Source organism: Suricata suricatta, chromosome 15 (genome assembly GCF_006229205.1).
Source record: "Suricata suricatta isolate VVHF042 chromosome 15, meerkat_22Aug2017_6uvM2_HiC, whole genome shotgun sequence".
NCBI classification, from domain to species: domain Eukaryota; kingdom Metazoa; phylum Chordata; class Mammalia; order Carnivora; family Herpestidae; genus Suricata; species Suricata suricatta.
Window position 1 is genome coordinate 62,628,023 of NC_043714.1, and position 17,551 is coordinate 62,645,573.

General features: G+C 41.5%; 1 protein-coding gene across 1 annotated transcript in view; it reads right to left on the reverse strand.

The window, feature by feature from the left end:
* The window catches only part of ANXA13 (annexin A13), a 50,686-nt gene extending 33,509 nt beyond the window's left edge, over positions 1-17,177 (reverse strand). The window contains exons 1-2 of the mRNA XM_029923450.1: positions 17,122-17,177; positions 15,611-15,739 (exon numbers count right to left, since the gene is read on the reverse strand). Coding sequence (XP_029779310.1) covers positions 15,611-15,739; positions 17,122-17,136 — 144 coding nt within the window. The 5' untranslated portion in view covers positions 17,137-17,177. The remainder of the gene's footprint in view (positions 1-15,610; positions 15,740-17,121) is intronic.
* Between the last annotated feature and the right edge of the window lie 374 nt (positions 17,178-17,551).

Here is a 17,551-nt window from a genome sequence, read left to right on the forward strand (position 1 = left end):
TTGAACCATGAGTAAGAATTAGGCAAGCAAAATACGTACCTATGTACGTACACACACATACGTAAGTACGTACGCAAATAAGGAAGGGTGAAGGTGGGGGAAGGGCACCTCGGGGAGAGACTACCGCAAGATGCTCTCTGGCACGTGCGTGCCTACTATGACCTGCCACTGAACTACTGCGCAACAGACGCGATTGATCCCAACAATCCACAATGACATAATGTGGACTTGGGAGAAGGACCTGCAGAGTTCAGTTATGCTTTGCCCCTCTCTGGTTGTACGACCCTCCCCCGCCCCAGGCCAGCTGACCCATCTCTCTGAGCCTTTGTTGTCTCGGGTTTAAAGTCGAGGTGCACCTGCTCACGGGTTTCTTGAGGTTTGGATGCAGTCGTGTTTGGGATGCAGTGCCAGGTTACAGTGAGCACTTGCTTGGTGGCACGTAGGAGGTGCTCAGTGACATAAGGATGTAGGGGTCATTAGTAAGCCCTGAAGTATTATCAAAATGTAATGGGAGTGGCATTTTGTTTGTTCTTTCCAGCGCAGTTCCCCAGAAGCCCTGGCTTGTTGCAATTTGCTCGGTAAATATTTGAAAGTGGTTGTTTGGTATCCAGGCACTGAGACAGGAGGGCTCCCAGGAAGTGCTGGAGAGCAGAGCGCCCTGTTCCCAATGGGGCTCCTGTCGGAGCCAACATGAAATCAGGAGGAGGCTGAGGAGATTAGAAATGAGGGCCAGAATTAGAACCAGGTGGTGGCCTGGGCATTTCATGCGGGAACAAGGTGGAGGCAGGCAAGGGTTGTGCTGGGGAGAGCGTCAGCCATGCCTGAATTCTCCCCACTGTAAGCAGTGACCATGACCACTGCTAGTTACGGTACCTTGAGCCAGTGCTGACGATCTGGGCTAAACTTGCATAGATTTTAAAGTCATTACAGAGTTAGGGAAACTGAGGTCCACTTTGGGAAAGAGATTTCTTTGTGGTCACATTGGTATCCATCCCCCCAAGGATGTCTACCCTTAGGCATGATGCTGTTTTTCTCTCCTTCCCCTTTCTAAGACTCTCTTCTCCATCTGAAAGATAACAAGGTCTTGGGGATTGTTACAAGGATATGCATCAAACACGCTTGGCAGGAAGCTAGACACGTGTTCAGTGCTCAGTGTTATTTTTATTACTTCCTTCCATCTTGACCTGATTCCTATGGAGTGTTGAATGAGCCCCTGACATGTTGCTTTGTGTGGCAACTTTAAAATAACTGATTACATAATTTTGTCACAAATCAGAAACCATTTAGTACTTAATAGATAAGTAGTAAGCTGGGCCAAGAATCGAAGAGAAATTTAAGGGATTAACACTTAATATTGAGAATGACAGCAAAATACAAAGCACTTACTGTGTGCCGGGCATTGACCCAAACAGCTTAATCCTCACAAAAGCCCTATGAGGTAAGTATTATTATCTCCGATTTTGCAGTTGAGAAAACCAAGAAACAGAAAGGTTAATAAGTTGTCTGAAGTTACACAGTTATTAATGGATAGAATTCAAGCCTACACAATCTAGATCCAGAAACTCTACCATTGACTTCTCATTAACCACATTTTGTTGTCCCTTTCAAAATTATCATTTTTAAATTTAATGATAGAAAAACTCAGTCCAACACTTAGAATGCTAGTGTTTTATAGACACACCAGCTGAGACCTGTGATTTGTCCATTGATCAGGGAAGTCAAGGACCCCTTGCAGAGCTGTGTGAGATCGAGAACTGTTCTTGATGAGACAATAGGAAGTGGAGTGTAAAATCAGCTACCATTATTTGCAAGGCAAAATGGATAGCCTCTCCCTTTGGGCAAAGTATATGTGCAGGAAAGGTATTTTCAAATTCTGCTCTCAGTATCCTTTTTGAGTCCAATGGAATCGTGTTTTCTGCTTTTCATCTGTAAACTAATTCCTGCCCTATGTAGCAAAATCTTGGGGAGATGAAATAAGACAATGTGGTTCATTACAGCCTTATTCACAATAGACAATATAGAGAAACAACTTAAGTGTCTATCAACAGATGAATGAATAAAGAGGATGTGGTACACACACACACACACACACACACACAGATACACACGCACTTATACTTACAAATTGAATATCACATATAGCTGAAATCTAAGCAAACTTACAGAAACAGAGACTAGAATGGGGGTGGGGGAAATGGGAGATGTTGAGCAAAGAGTACAAACTTCCAGTTATAAAATGAATAATGGGAGTATAATGTACAGGATAATGATTATAGTAATGATACTGTACTGTATACTTGAAACTTGCTAAGGGAGTAGATCTTAAATGTCCTTATCACAAAAAGAAATGGTAATTATGCATAATGCAGGCATTAGCTAAGGTTATAGTGATAATCATTTTGCAACATGTAAATGTACCATATCAACACATTGTTTACCTTAGTGGAGAGATCATAGCTAAGGGGCTGTGGTGTGCAAGGGGGTTGAAATTTAGCAGAGGCAGTTTGAAGGCAGAAAATCATGAGTCCAGCAGGATGATCAAGGTTTCCAGTGTGTTTATTCTTAGGGGTGACTTCTTTCCAGCCTGATAAACTGTCAAACATTTTCATAGATAAAATCTAATTTCTCCCCACCTTCAGGAATCTAGGCAAACTGCTGATTTGTCTTATTAGGAAAGGTCCATGAATGTTCAGTGGGGGACGAAAAGGGGGAGTACTACCAGCAGGCTCATCACTGTAACTTCCCAAGTCCTCAGAGGGCCAAGGGGTTTGGGGGTTGACAGCATGGGCCTCATGCTCCTCCATTTCTTAAACACCTGGTTGCCCACTATTGAGTCCACTGGCAACAGTGGAGAATGTATCTACTTAAGGGAGTTTTCTGAAGCTGTATCTCCTCTCTCGAACCATTTATGGCCCTCTTGGGAAAGATTGAGGACTTGCTGCCAGTTGGGCCTAAGGTGGCCAACTGAGGGTTTCCTAGGACGTGAGATTTTCACTGCTAAGACTGTGACGGTTCCAGGTAAATCAGGATGGTTGGTCACCCAAGCTGGAGCTGACTTTGCATGCTTTTAAGAGCCAATTGTGTGCATCTCTTCCCAACCATGTTCAGTGAGGTCATGTTGGTAACTTGAAATCAGCTGTGATTTCATATTTATACTATGGAAATTGGCTCATGGCACAAATTGGGTTTTTATGTCCCCCTCCCCCCAAAGAGCTGGTTGTGAAACATTTTCTGGCACACCAGTTTCTCCTTTGTGCTTATACTCCATTCTAGATACTTCTATCAGATCTCCTTAGGATACATTATATTTATTCACTAGTTTATCTCCCTCCCTAGACTGTAAACCTCTTGGGACCAAGACCCATTTCATATTCCTTATCGTAGCCAGCACCTATCATAATGCCTGGCACATTATAGGCACTTGGTAAATGTTTACTTATTGATGGAAGCTCATTTGAATTCTCTTCAGCTAATGGGGCATTTCTCTTCCCTTTCAAGGAGGAAGAATCTTCTTCCTTTGAATGTTACAGAATATGCCACATCTCTTCTTTTACATCCTGGCCTTACTCTAGTTTGTATCAATGTCAGGGGTCAGTGACAATAATGGGGACAGAAGAGGGGGAGAATGGAGTCATCCAGTTAGACATCTTGAACTGGTAATGATGTCAAGCCTTCTAGGGTAATGAAGCAGAGAGAATGATAAAAGGAACAGTAAACTTAACCAGGACACTTGGAGAGCTCACCTGGACCTCATCTGGAGGCTTAACAGGAAACACAAATGAAAGTGAACCCCTAAGACTTTCAGGTCTGGAACAATTAGAGCTAAATAGAGCTTGGTGCTCTTAGACTTAAGACCTATGGAGGAAAATAGTGGACTCTGCGGAAGATGCCACAATAGATGGATAGCTTTTCAACCCTGGATATACATCAGGATCATTTGAGATGGGTTTTTTAAATTATTTGAGAGAGAGAGAGAGAGAGAGAGAGAGAGAGAGAGAGAGAGAGAGAGAGAGGGAAAGAGACTCCACGCTCAGTATGCAGTCTGATGTGGGGTTCAATTCCATGACCTTAGGATCATAACCTGCACTCAGGCACCCTGAGATGTTTTAAAATAGACAAATGACTGAGTCCCAACCTGATCCTATTAAATCAGAATCTCTGATATAAGTGTTTTCAAAACTTACCAGATAATTCTAATGTGAAGCCAGGGTTAAGACACACTAGTCTGACGGAAATTAGAAACTTTCCCATTGACATCCCAATGAATCAGAAAGACAACTTAAAAATGTGCTGAGGCTTTACACAAATAAGAAATCTTAGACTTTATTCAAGAATAAAAAGATAAAGGGAAGAGGTTTACCATAGATTCTGAGGATAGAAATTCAACCCAGGGTTTTCAAAATGGATGACATGGAACACTGAATGTATTAAAGCCTGTTGGACTTTCAACTAAAAGAGGAATTCTTTTTAAAATTCTCTCTTGGTTCTTCTGATTGAGTCATTCTTTGCTTGGTGACAGTATGTCTTTCACACTCTTTCAGCCCAGGGATTGGCAAACTATGGGCTATGGTCAAATTCTGGCCTATCATATGTTTTTATAAATAAAGTTTTATTGGAACATAGCCAACCTACTCATATACATTCAGTCAATGGCTGCTTTAACACTTCAGTGGCAGAGTTGAATAGTTGTAACAGAGGTTGTGTGGCCCACAAAGGCTGACATAATTATTTTGCCAACCCCTTCTCTTCCTTATGCAAATAGATCTTTTTATCAGAAAATGGATGACAGAATGTGAGCCTTCAGCTGGCAATAGTATTTAGTTAGAATTTAATATAGTTATTTTGCTTTCACTTAGTTATCCATATTTATATCAAATGATATTGATTTTCCATTTATTATAGTATATAAAGTTTCTTTTTAAGATAATTTTTTATGTCAAAAAGATGAGTGAATTTAAAGAAAAGAGTTAATAGAGCTATTAGTAGCACAGGTGGCACACGTGTTTTGCAACATTCATGAAAGTCATAGTGAAGTCCGAAGTTTGGGAAACGTTGTATGTATCCCAGTACCATCATTTTGTAGATATACCAGGGCCTAGCTGTTAAGTCATCTGCCCAGGGTCACTTGCTTGCTTATGGAAAAATCTGGAGCCCTTTCTCTCAGGAAAATATTCTTTTACCTCTAACAGGTTACTCATTTGTACTTTGAAACTAATTAGCATGACTGCAAAGTATTGTACTATTCATGAATTCAGAACCAGAAAGGCTCTGGCAACATTTCCACAGGCATGTTTTGTAGACATTGATGGGCAATTTGAAACAGAACAGAGGAGCCATTCACATCTTTAAACATGAATCTTGGGTGATAGTGGCATATTGTTACATTACCTTGATTGTTTCTTGGGCATGGTTTACTTAGAACAATACACTTGATTTTTTAAAAAGTCTTACTTTTTTGTTTAAATCAAAATCTACTTAAATGCTTGTCAGAGCAAAAAGGAAGACTACTAGTTAGAAAAATATGAATATTTCATTGTACTCTGTTGGGCCTATTTAAACACAGTTTCAATCTTGTAAGGATATTTGGTATTTCACCATGTAGTTATTGTTCTATTAGTATTCTTCATGCTCACACTAATAGCAAAGCTGGTTCCTCCATTCTTAGATCTTCTTCCTGCTTGGACCCTTTCAGAGATCTGTTAATCAAGGAGGTCGACAAGATAGCCAGGCAATGTGTAAGAAGCCTGAGTTCTAGCTAAACTTAAAAAGTGCTAAGAACACATAGAACTGTTTGGCTTTTGATTTATCCTTTCAGAGATGCAATTAAATTTTTTTTAATGTTTATTTACTTTTGAGAGAGAGAAAGAGAGAGCACAAGTAGAGGAGGGAGACATGGGAACCAAAGCAGGCTCCAGGCTGTGAGGTGTCAGCACAGAGCCTGATGTAGGGCTCAAACCTAGGAACCATGAGATCATAACCCAAGCTGAAGTTGGACGTTCAACAGACTGAGCCACCCAGGCACCTCTCAGAGACACAATTTTAAAGTGACATGTATGAGGGGCACCTGGATGGCTCAGTCAGTTAAGCATCTGACTTTGACTCAGGTCTTGATCTCATAGTTGTGGGTTCAAGCTCCGTATCAGGCTCTGTGCTGACAGTTCAGAGCCTGGAATCTGCTTTGGATTCTGTGTCTCTCTTTCTGTCCCTCCTTTGCTCATGCTCTCTGCCTCTCTCTCAAAATAAATAAACATTTAAAAAATAAAATAAAAATAAAGTGACATGTATGAAATATGTTTGGCCATCACTCTAAATGGGTAGGAATATTTGCATCATTTGGCAAATAAGGCTGAAAATAGAAAAAACATCCACTTGAATCAGATCATCATATGATTTACACATGTATGCTGATTGTATATTCTTGAAAAATGAGTGAAACTTTTCAGATTAAAAAAATGACCTTCTAAATTTGGGATTATTTATATGTTGGAATTTTGAGAATACCTTTTAATGAAGATTGACATTGTTAGGTCATTTTCCAGAAAGACAAACTTTCTCAGGCTATGCTGTCAGGGTTATACATTGAGCTGGTGTGATATTTACCTATCAAAAAGTGACTAGAAGTTTGAGACTTGACCTTAAGGAGATCTAACTTTAAGACTCTCCAACATTTAGTGCCCTAAGGTGGCAGGCACCATCATTTCTGAAGGTACTGACAATATATTCAGTAGTATACAATGTGACTGGCCCACCATGTACTGAGCTCTGGTATAGGGAGACTAATGGGGCAGACTTTCAGGGGCTACACTCAGAGGACAGGTGAGCAAGTGGACTCATGTTTCAATCAATGACTTTACATTTAGCACTGCTCATCTGGGCAGGAAAACTCAGGTCAGCTCAGAAGCCTCAGTACTGGATATTTCTGTAGAGAAGCCCTTCTCATTCTGTCCATCAGAGTTACTCATGGGTTAAGAGCCTTTTGAGGGGAAACTGCTGCCTCTCACCTGCTGTTGTCACCATCAGGGGGACAAGGGTCAATGTTGAAGATGGGTTGGTTACACTCTGTGATAAGAAAAACAATCAGTGTGAGGGAATATCTGGGCTAGAGGGGCAGGAATATATGGTTGCTGGCAGAAGTTCAGCAGATAAAGACATTATGGGGGCATCTCCTGCCCTATTGCCTTGCTTTCCCTAAGGTCTATGTCTCAGAAGTAATTTCGTCTCTCTGGGAACATTTGGCAATATCTAGACACATTTTTTGTAGTCATAAGTAAGAGAGTTCTACTTGAATCTAGTCCTAGAGATCAGTGATTCTTTTAAACCATCCTATAAGGCACAGAACATCCCCTCACAACAAAGAATTATCTGGTTCCAATGTCAATAGTGCCAAGATCTAACATGATGAGGGTCTACCACCCTGGCCTAATGATTGTAACAATTCTATAACCATGTTTCTTTAGAAAGTCTTGAGAAAGCTGGGCTTCTGGTGCAAATGGCACATAGGTACTGATGAAAGCAAGGTACCCAGTGACAAAGAGCAAATTGCTGTGGTTACATAAAAGGGAGGATTAGAAGTGGACCATGATGTCTTTCTTTAATTTTATTTCAAAGAAACTCAGATGACAAATCTGAAAGATGAGTGCTGGGACAAGATAACTAGGAGGAAGAATCTGAGTTAAAATTGGTCCGAAGTGAGAAGCCTGTCATCACCCTCTGTTCTTTGTTGGCAACACAATTGTAGGCATCACGGCCTTGGCTGGCAGGAGCCTCAACAAGCGGCCTCAGTTGACCCATTCTTAGGGGCCCGTTAGTACTGTGGTGGGCTGGACAACTCTGAGTTTCTACCAGAGGTAGAATTACATGCCTGGCCTGGAAACAAGATTGTATCCTAAGGAAAGTGACTGCTTTGAGGCTGTCCACAGATTGTTTCGGGAGTCAGAGACCTCTGAAGAGTGTTGAACCTCCAGATATCCAATTACTGCCATATTGCATCAATGAAAGTGAACTTAGAGGATAAGGTGATGGTGGGGAGATGATGGTTATTCTTCAACCATGAAAGGAACCATGCCTTCAAGAGTTATGAAAAATGAAGCACTTTTCTCATTGGAAAAGAATTATCGATTTCCTTCTTCTATTGCCAAAGGGTGTTTTTCTGCCAATTCAATGAGAGTATAAACTTGGGATTCATTGCTTGCAGGGAGAAAAGAAGAAAGTGTACTCTGGGATCCTCAAGGGTCAATGATAAGTGGATAGCCAGAATTGAAAAGAGAAAATCCTGGGGGCTGAGCTGGGTCATTACAACACTGAATGGTGCTGTGTAGAAGGCATAGCCAACAGTATGTGGACAAGTTTTGATTTGCTAAAAAGGAAACAAGGTGAAATAGCTAAATTTGCTTTAAGCATTTTTCTGTCTCCATCAGAATCAAAACAATGAATGCTATTCTTTCCCCTGGCAAGAATTTAAATATGCATTGGATCTAATCCTATTAATTATTTCTTTAAAATTCTTTTAAACATTTTAATCTTCCTTTTCATTCCCACCACAACCATCTAAACCCCCATTGTAGGAAGGGTGAATTATTTGGCTGCCTTTCTATCTCATCTTTGAGTCATCATTCCCTTTCTATTTCAGTCCATCCAATACAGCAGCAGCAACATATTTTTATTAATAAAAATCATAGTTATAAGAAAACAATATGATAAAGCAATATCTTGAAGCCCCAAGGATTAGTAAAGCCAACCTCTGCCACAGTGACAGTCCAAGGGGTAGGTACATGACCCAAGCCAATTAGAATTTTCCCCTAACATGTTATAGAATTTTAGTGGGAAAAAAAAAAAACCCTTTTCCTAGATGTTGATAATGTGGAGATACGTGAGGTCATGGCCTCTCTGTGGTGCCTGAACTATCTGTGGCCATGTGTCCCTCCCACCAACTTCTGCCTCCCACACCACTGGGGAAAAAGAAACAGTTAATTTTCAGCGGGAAAGAATGATGTAGAAAGAAGGAGAGAGTGAGATCGAGAGAGAGCATGCTAGTTGACAAGATGATATCCCCAGCCCTAGGGATGAACCATGGTTCATGGCTGTCTTCTTCCCCTTGGCCAGTGATAGGGATGGGCTTTTGACCAATTCTGACTAATGAGATGGAATGGGATGCCTGTTTGGGGCTTTCCAAAAAGATTTTTCTCAGTGATAGGGGAGTGGTAAGAAGAAAAGCACTTTTTTCTCTGTCCCCTTCCTTCTTACTTATGATCCTATCATGTGAGATCATGAACTTAGAGATTATCTTGTGCCCACAAGGGGAACTGTTGCCAACACATCAAGGGTGGCAGAATGGAAAGGCAGACATGGCCTGGGTCCTTAATGATGTGACTGAACCACTCAACCAACCCAGCAATCCCTCCCTTCAGACTTCGTGTGAAGGCTAATAAGTAAATGTTTTTGTTATTTAAGGCACTCTTAGTCTCGTAGTCTACTGTTTGTACTCATATACTGACCTGAAAACAAAGAACTATGACTTTTTACTCCCCAAATTACTTCAAGTGCAGATTTCTCTCTTGAGTTTCAGATCTAGCTACCTGCTAGGTGTTAAACCCAGGTGTCCCACAGATATCTCAAACTCAGCAGATATGAAAACCAAATCCATCCTCGCACCAAGCAAACCTCTACTTTGTCCCATTCCCAGCATGCACCCCATTCATCTGGGTACATAAGCCAGGTACCTGAATCACCCTGCAGTCTTCCTTGGCCCTCACCTCCCTGTCCACTTAGCCAGTGACACCTGTTTGACCTTCTCTCTGAACCCACTGCCACTGTTTAAGTTGGGAACACAGGTTCATCATCTTTCTCCAGGGCCATTGCCTCCCAAGTGTTTTACTTGCCTTTGGTCATGAATCTCTCCAAAACTTTCTCTACTAGCTTCTAGCATCGTTCACCCAAAGTACAGCTCTGACCTTGTCATTCCCTTGTCTGAGATTAGTTATGGCCCCTCTATTACCTAAGATGCTAGTTCTCAGAATGTGGTCCCTGGACCAGCAGCATTAGCATCACCAGGGAACTTGTGAGAAATGCAAATGTTGGTGCCCCCCTCTACTGAATCAGACACTACAGATAGGGCCCAGCTCTCTGTTTAAACAAGCATTTCAAAGGAATCTGATGTACAAAGTTTAGAAACCACTACTGGCCTAAAGCAATAAAACTCTATTTCCTTGGCATAGTAAGTTGAATCATATGCCCCCTGAATTCATGTCTACTTGGAACCTCAGAATGTGACCTTACTTAGAAATAGAGTCTTTGCTGATGTAATCAGTTAAGGATCATGGAAGAGATCATCCTGGATTTAGAGTGGGTCCTAAATCCAGTGACTGGGGTCCTTAGAAGAAGAAGAGAAGTAGAGGAGAAGGCCATGGGAAGAGGCCATGGGAACATAGGAACATAAGATTGGGGAATCTCCTGTCCTAGGCCAAGGAATGCAGTGCCCGGGGGCAAGAAATAATTCTTCCCTACGGTCTTCCGAGGAAACAGTGGTCCTGTTAACACCTTGATTTTAAATCTCTAGACACCAGAAATTTGAGAGAATATATTTCCATCGCTTTAAGTCGCCCAGTTTGTGGTCTTTTCCATATTAGCCCTAGGATATCAGTACACTTTGCATAGCAAACAAGGGCCTTTAGGTCTCACCCCTGCGCATCAGTGTCACTGCTCCCTGATCAGTGATCTTTCTAGTGAAAATATTCGAGGCACGCCTGTTATGTGTCAAGCCCCAGAAATGGGGCTGTGAGTGAGAGGCAGCATGTGCCCTGCAGAAGCTCCCGGCCTGAGGGGGTGGCTAGCAGCTGCACAGGCGGGTGGTGTTGGATGGATTCAGTGCTTTGCAGGCCAAGAGGTGCACTGGTGACAGCACGGGTCTTCCTGTACCTCTCTGCATGGGCTCCAGCACTGCAGAGAATGCCCTTCTGCACTTAGGAAGCCTCTCCACTTGTTCCTCTCCACAGAATCACTCTCTCTGTCTTCATTTTAGATGTGTTTCTATTAGTGCATCCATTGCACATCGTTATAATTATTTATTTGTTTGCCTCCCTCATTAGACTGTGAGCTATTCTGAGGGCATGGACTGTGTTCTTTGATTCCTCTTTTTATCAGTAGAGCCTCAAACAGCCCCTGACTCATGGGAGTTTCTTTAAAAAAAAAATATGTTGAATGGACAGAACGGATGAAGAGTGGCTTCCTTCTTCTGTTGGCAGAGGGGCTCTTGACCTTACTTTTCTCTATGCAGTGGTAGGATGAGTCGTGGGAGAGACTGCAGCCTGGGGTCAGTGGAAGGAGCAGAATGGGGCAGTTCTTGGGGGCTGCATTTGGTGTCAAAAGCCCCGGAGGAGGGTGTGGGACTAAGTAGACTTTAAAGGCTGTCATCTGGGCACCTCTGCAGGCTGAGTGATGGGAACGGTTCATAGTCAAAGCTGGGGCACAGTTCCAGCCTCGACCTATGAGAGGCTTTTGCTTCAACATTGATTTTCTTTCTTTTTTTTTTTTTCAAAATTTATGTATTTTTTTTTTTGAGAGGGAGGGAGGAGTCGGGGAGGAACAGAGAGAGAGAGAGAGAGAGAGAGAGAGAGAGAGAGAGAGAAACCCTTAGCAGGCCCCACACTGTCAGCACAGAGCACAGTGTGGGGCTAGATTTCATGAACCATGAGATCATGACCTGAACCGAAATCAAGAGTCAGACGCTTAACTGACTGAGCCACCCAGGTGCCCCTCAACATTGATTTCCAAACTTGAGTGTACATCAGAATCACCCAGAGGGCTTTTCAGCTACAGTTGCTAGGCCCTTGCCCTGAATTTCTGATTCCATAGATCTGGAGTAGGGTCCAATAATTTGAATTCCTAACAAGATTCTAGGTGATCCAGTGATGGTCAAGGAGCCACATTTGGGCACATTCCTGCACTAGAGGAACATGTGACATGAGACCCCTTGTTCTCAACTTTGGGCATATTAGAATCAGTTGTGGGGTTTGTAAAAATACAAATACAGGGGAACCTTACTCATACATTGGTTGGGGGGGGGTGTAACTGGTCATAGGGATTTGGACTCCAACTGAGCAAAACATTGGTTTGAGTAAAGCTCACCTATAAAATGTAGTGAATTGATGAATTCATCACACTTTTATTGAGCATTTGCTATGTGTCAGGTTTTGTGTCAGTAATGGGAATACAGAGATAAACAAGACACCGTCCTAGCCCCAGTGAGCCACCAGTCCAGTCCAGGGAAGCTGTGTGAACAGATAGTTCTAGAATCCTGTGGGAGGGGAGTGATGGCATTATACGCAGAGTAGCATGGGGGCACTAAAGGAGACCATCAGATCTAGGGGAAGGGGAGGAAGCTCAGGAATGGAGGTGAAGAGGAGATAATGATTCAGTTCAATAGATTTAGAAATCCCAGTAGATTAGCTTCTAGTTGGTGTAACGTGAAGAACTTCTACCCAAATCCAAATCTGTTTCACCTTTTATCGGTCAAATTACCTAATCTCTCCCTGCCTCACTTTCCCCAGGTTGCAAAGGGGAATAATAATGCTGTCTCCCTCACAGAGTTCTGTGAGTACCAAAGGACACATGTACACGGAAGGCTTGGTAGAGTGAAGGTTCAAATCTCATGCCCACAGCTCATGCCCACAGAGCAGCTCACAATCTAGCAAGTGCTTGAGAAATGTCAGTTATCATCATCATCCTTCCAGAAGGTCCCCTTGAAGTCTCCGGTGATGCCCACCATCCCTGGGAATTTGGGGTCTGGTTGCTATACCTGAGCAAATATCCACCAGATTCCATCCCCTACACCAAGTGGCCCCCCGCCCCCCGCAGGCTCCTATAGCTTTAAAGTTCTTGTGTCAGTTTTTTGGTTTGCAAGTTCTTCCTTCCATTGATGTATTTGTCCTTGGCAGCCTTGTTCCCCACCTTTAAATGACTTTAAAATGACTGCTTTTTATCTACCAGAGAAAAGAAATGTCTAAAGCCAAAATTGTGTGATTATGTCTAAAATGCAGCCAACTTTGAGTGGGAGGCTTGTTTTTAAATGAAGATGGTATGCTTTAGTGCATGTCCTGTTTTGATATCAGGGGCTCTTTTTGTTTCCTTCTATACTCACAGTGGTGTTAAGGACTAATTTTCTGAGATAAATGATTTCCTGATAAGAGAGGTAAGACTTTGTGGTCTTGGTTTCTCTCTTGGATTCTTTAGGGTTTGGGAATCACACTTCAACGCACACTCTCAGTTAAAGCCATACTTACTTTATTCCAAATTCCCAGTCACATTTTGACTTGCCTCCAGAGCCAACGTCTTTTCCCAGGCATCTGTACCTATTCCCACCTTGTGTGTGGCTCCTGGGTGTTCCTAATCCACCTGCCTCTGAGCTTGCCTGTTCACCTGCTCCAAGTCCCAAACTGTTTTTCATTTTAGACAATATTTATGTTGGCTAAATATTGGCACAAGCCATAAATGTGTCATGTTCACAAACACCGCGGCAGATCGCTGAGCAGATGTTCTAACATTTACAAGTTGGTTTTCACGTATGGGCAATGACACCTGCTTTCATCGGTGGTATGCTGATCTGTTCTTGTAAGAATAGTGTTATGCTCCAGTTTGGCATTTCTCAAACTCAGCTGCACATTTAGAACCACCTGGGGAGTGTTTGCAAATCTCAACGCTCAGATCAACCATCAGACCAATTAATTCAGTCTCTCTGGGGGTGGAACTTAGGCTTCAGTAGTATTGAAAACTCCCCCGGTGATTCCAATATGTGGCCAACTGTAAGCACTCATTCCCCAGTCTAGTGCTTCTCAGACTGTACTGGCACCAAGAATCACTTGAGGATCTTGCTAAAATGCAGATCTGATTCAGTAGGTCTTCAGGGGATTGGGGTTCTGCATTTCTACCAAGCACCCAGGTCATGTAGATGCTGCTACTAGTCCAGAGACCACACTGAGTAGCAAAGCAAGTCATTGCTAGTGGCTTGGAAATAATTTTCCAGAAATCATTAGTCCTCTTGAATTTGTCCATGGCTCCCTCCCTGTTGCCCTGCCCATACCCCACAATCACACTCCGATGATGAAGGGATTTCACTATTGATCTCAATTCTCTATTTTCCTCCAGATAACGATTCTCCTGAAAACAATCCACACAAGAGAAGACAAGCTTCATCTAGCTAAATCTGAGTAGATTTTCCTGTGGATCTTTTATTTCTGTCTATGCACGAAGCTCACTGAGCACAAGGACATGTCCTCTAGGCTAAGCAAACTCTTTGAATGTTGCGTGATTAGCAAATGATAGTAATCGTGGTTATTACTCCTCCCAATAGGTTAGTTACAAACATGATGTCTTCAGTTGAAAAACATCATTAATGATGGCAAAGGTATTGGGGGAAAGCATAAAAACAAAAAAGTAAATTTTCAATTCTCAGAATTGGCTAGGAAGCCCTCTGTATCAGAGCACCTTGGAAAATGTAATTTCCTGGCCAATATCCTACTGGCTTTGGAGTATTGTTTGTCAAGCAGTTGCCCGTGAATCCTGGTCTGTGGATGTATCCTTGGGACTTTGTAGCTTTCTTAGTAGGCTTTGAAAATATGTACTTACTGCTGGTAATAACTTAAAAACTAAATAGAAAGCATATTGAATCATTAGGATGACCAAGGGCTAGCACATGATTTCAACGCCTGCATCTGTGTTTCTATTTCGGATTTTGTATATGCCTAATAGCCATATTTTAGTTGTTGAAACAAATGATAAAAGAGCGGAGAACGGGAGTGGGGAGGTTAATACAAAAATCACATATTTTAACCAAGAGAAGGCCCAATTGTTTCAAAGGAAGTCTTACAAACAAAAGTTTCTTAGTTTTGGATAGAGAAACATGGTAGAAGTAAGAAGTCATGTACCACATCATATTTTAGACGTGCTGTAACACAAAAGAAACCACATTATAGCCATCAGGACCATTTTAACGTTGAGTGTGGCCATTTAATCCCAGCAAAATAACACTGTCTATTATGCTAAATCAATAACATGCATTTATTTGCACATTAGCAGCTTGTATCTTACTAGTATTTAATTTTATATATTCTTTTGGCTGCGTAATTGCTTCAAAACTACAAGCATTATAGTTTGAAGCTTGCACATATTTAAGTCACTTTCTAATGCAAGTAATTCAAGTCATTAGTAGGACAGATTTCTGTCCTTCAAAAAGGTTTTGCATTTACTTATTTTGAAACACAGTCTTAGAACATATTCATTCCTTGTGCAGTGTTAAATTCCATTAGTATTTTCTAAAATGTCCCAATGGCCATACTATGGCATCATGCTCTCCACTGTAAGGCACTACTAACAGGACACTGCTGGGATTGGAAAGTGGACTCCGAGATCACATTTTTACATCAGCTACAAACATTGTAACAGACGTTTCTGTGGGCGGAGGGGGAAGATTTCTCTGCTTGGAAGTCATGCCTGATGATGACATTTTCAGGCTGGAGGATCGTGGAGGATCCACGATGACAAGTCATTGGTGAATAATACTGGGCCCAGGAGAGAGCCCAGTCCTACCTAGGATGTAGAGGGAAAAGCAAGTGCTTACAGGCTGTTGGACCTCTGGTTCTGCACTCCGCGGGTGGCTGAGAGGCTGCACCGCTACCGTTGCTGCTGAGGGTTGAGTGTCCCCTTTAGGCAACTGATGACTGCCTTCTGTGAGGGAGTAAGACTGGCTCTGAAGATTCAAAAAAGAGATACATAAAAATGCTAGACCACTCACACAAGCCTGCCACCCCATGAGGTTGACATTCAAAAGATGAAATTGTCCTCCTGAACCGCTATGGTGGGGACCTCTGCAGCTTTCGGGAGTATCTTAAAAGTAGGCTTCAGGGGCGCCTGGGTAGCTCAGTGGTTACGTGCCCGACCGTCAACTCTTGGTTTCAGCTCAGGTCATGATCTCACGGTTTTGTGAGTTTGAGCCCCACATTGGGCTCCTGCTGACAGCGCAGAGCCTGCTTGGGATTCTCTTTCTCCCTCTCTCTCTTTCTCTGCCCCTCTCCCACTCACACTGTCTTAGTCTCTCCCCAAATAAATTAATAAACTTAAAAAAAAGTAGGCTTCGGTTTCTCTGAAAGATAGACTGAATGTAAGGCTCAAAGTCCTGGCTAGCAAAAAAAAAAAAAAATGCTATCTACAGAAGATTTTAAATAGAGCACCTCCCCAAAGAAAATATGTGTAGGCTTGCAACCATTGAGTGCAAATTTAGTTTATAGCAAAGGAAAAAAAACCTCCATAAACAAAGTGATAGGTTACCGAACATTTTTGAATTTTTTCTCTGTTTCTAGTTTACATACAATAAGTCATTTCTTGCCATGGGAACCTATAGTTGTTACAGTAAGATCTTATTAAAATTTTTAATTTAAATTGCAACAGTTTTTAGATATACATTTTTCAAAGTAAAAAAAATCACCATTTAACTCTGACCTGCCTTGTACACCATTGGCTCCAAATGGTAGTACTTTAGTCAATTTTTAGTCATTAATACTTTGGAGACATAGTATTCATATGAGTCTAGACATTTCAGAATAAAAACCCATATATTAAGTCCATTAAGTCCATTAAGTATGTGAATATTTGATGCTGTTTAGAAATAATACTGCTTAGAAATAATATTTTCACCTTTCAGTCCAAGTTATACGGCCTTGGCCTCATAGGAGTACTTTTACCTTGGTTTTTGGATATTTGCAACATGAACCTGTCTTCCTCACAAAACCCTTCTGGGCATAGCCTACCAGGTTTTATGCAACTTTGCTACATCTAACAGCTTTAATCATACATTCCACGAATACGTATTAACCATTTACTCTCTGTGGGGCACTGTTTACTATCTTGTTTTAAAATACTTCTCTTTAGCCCCTCCTAGGAGATTTTTGGCTAATGGAGAAAAAATATATTCCAAATGCATTTTAAAAGCATGGTATGCTGTTGTAAAAACCAACAATAAGGAGTAATCACAATCGTAAAGTGCAAAAGTATTAATCATGATTTCATAGCTTAAATTTCTCCACATGCTAACTAACATGAAAACTTTGATTCCCAAAGGCAATAAATACTTACATGACGATTGCCCATTTTCCTTTTTCTAAGATAGTTGTTCTGTATTTCATTAAGAGATCAGGTCTCCTACAAGCCAAGTTTATAATAGTTTTTCCCAGGGTGTAATAGCTCTTGTGTTTAATAAGTAACTTTTGGCATTGAATTTGAATACATTGTTGGGGATGGGTAGGGAGTGGTGATAGCTACAAATGAGCTAAAGCTTCCCAAGCTGCCTTTATAGACCATCTTTTATAAAATAAAATATTTATTAATACACCAAGGGTAGGCTTTTTAAGTTGAACAGAAAGCTGATTTTCAATGAAAGGGCTAAACCTGTCTCACTTCTGGATTATTGAGAGAGTCATAATTTGTTTGTCTTTGGTGTTTATTTAAAATTTTATAACTTGTAATCAAAAAGCATTAACCAAACAAGACTGAAAAATCTTACTGT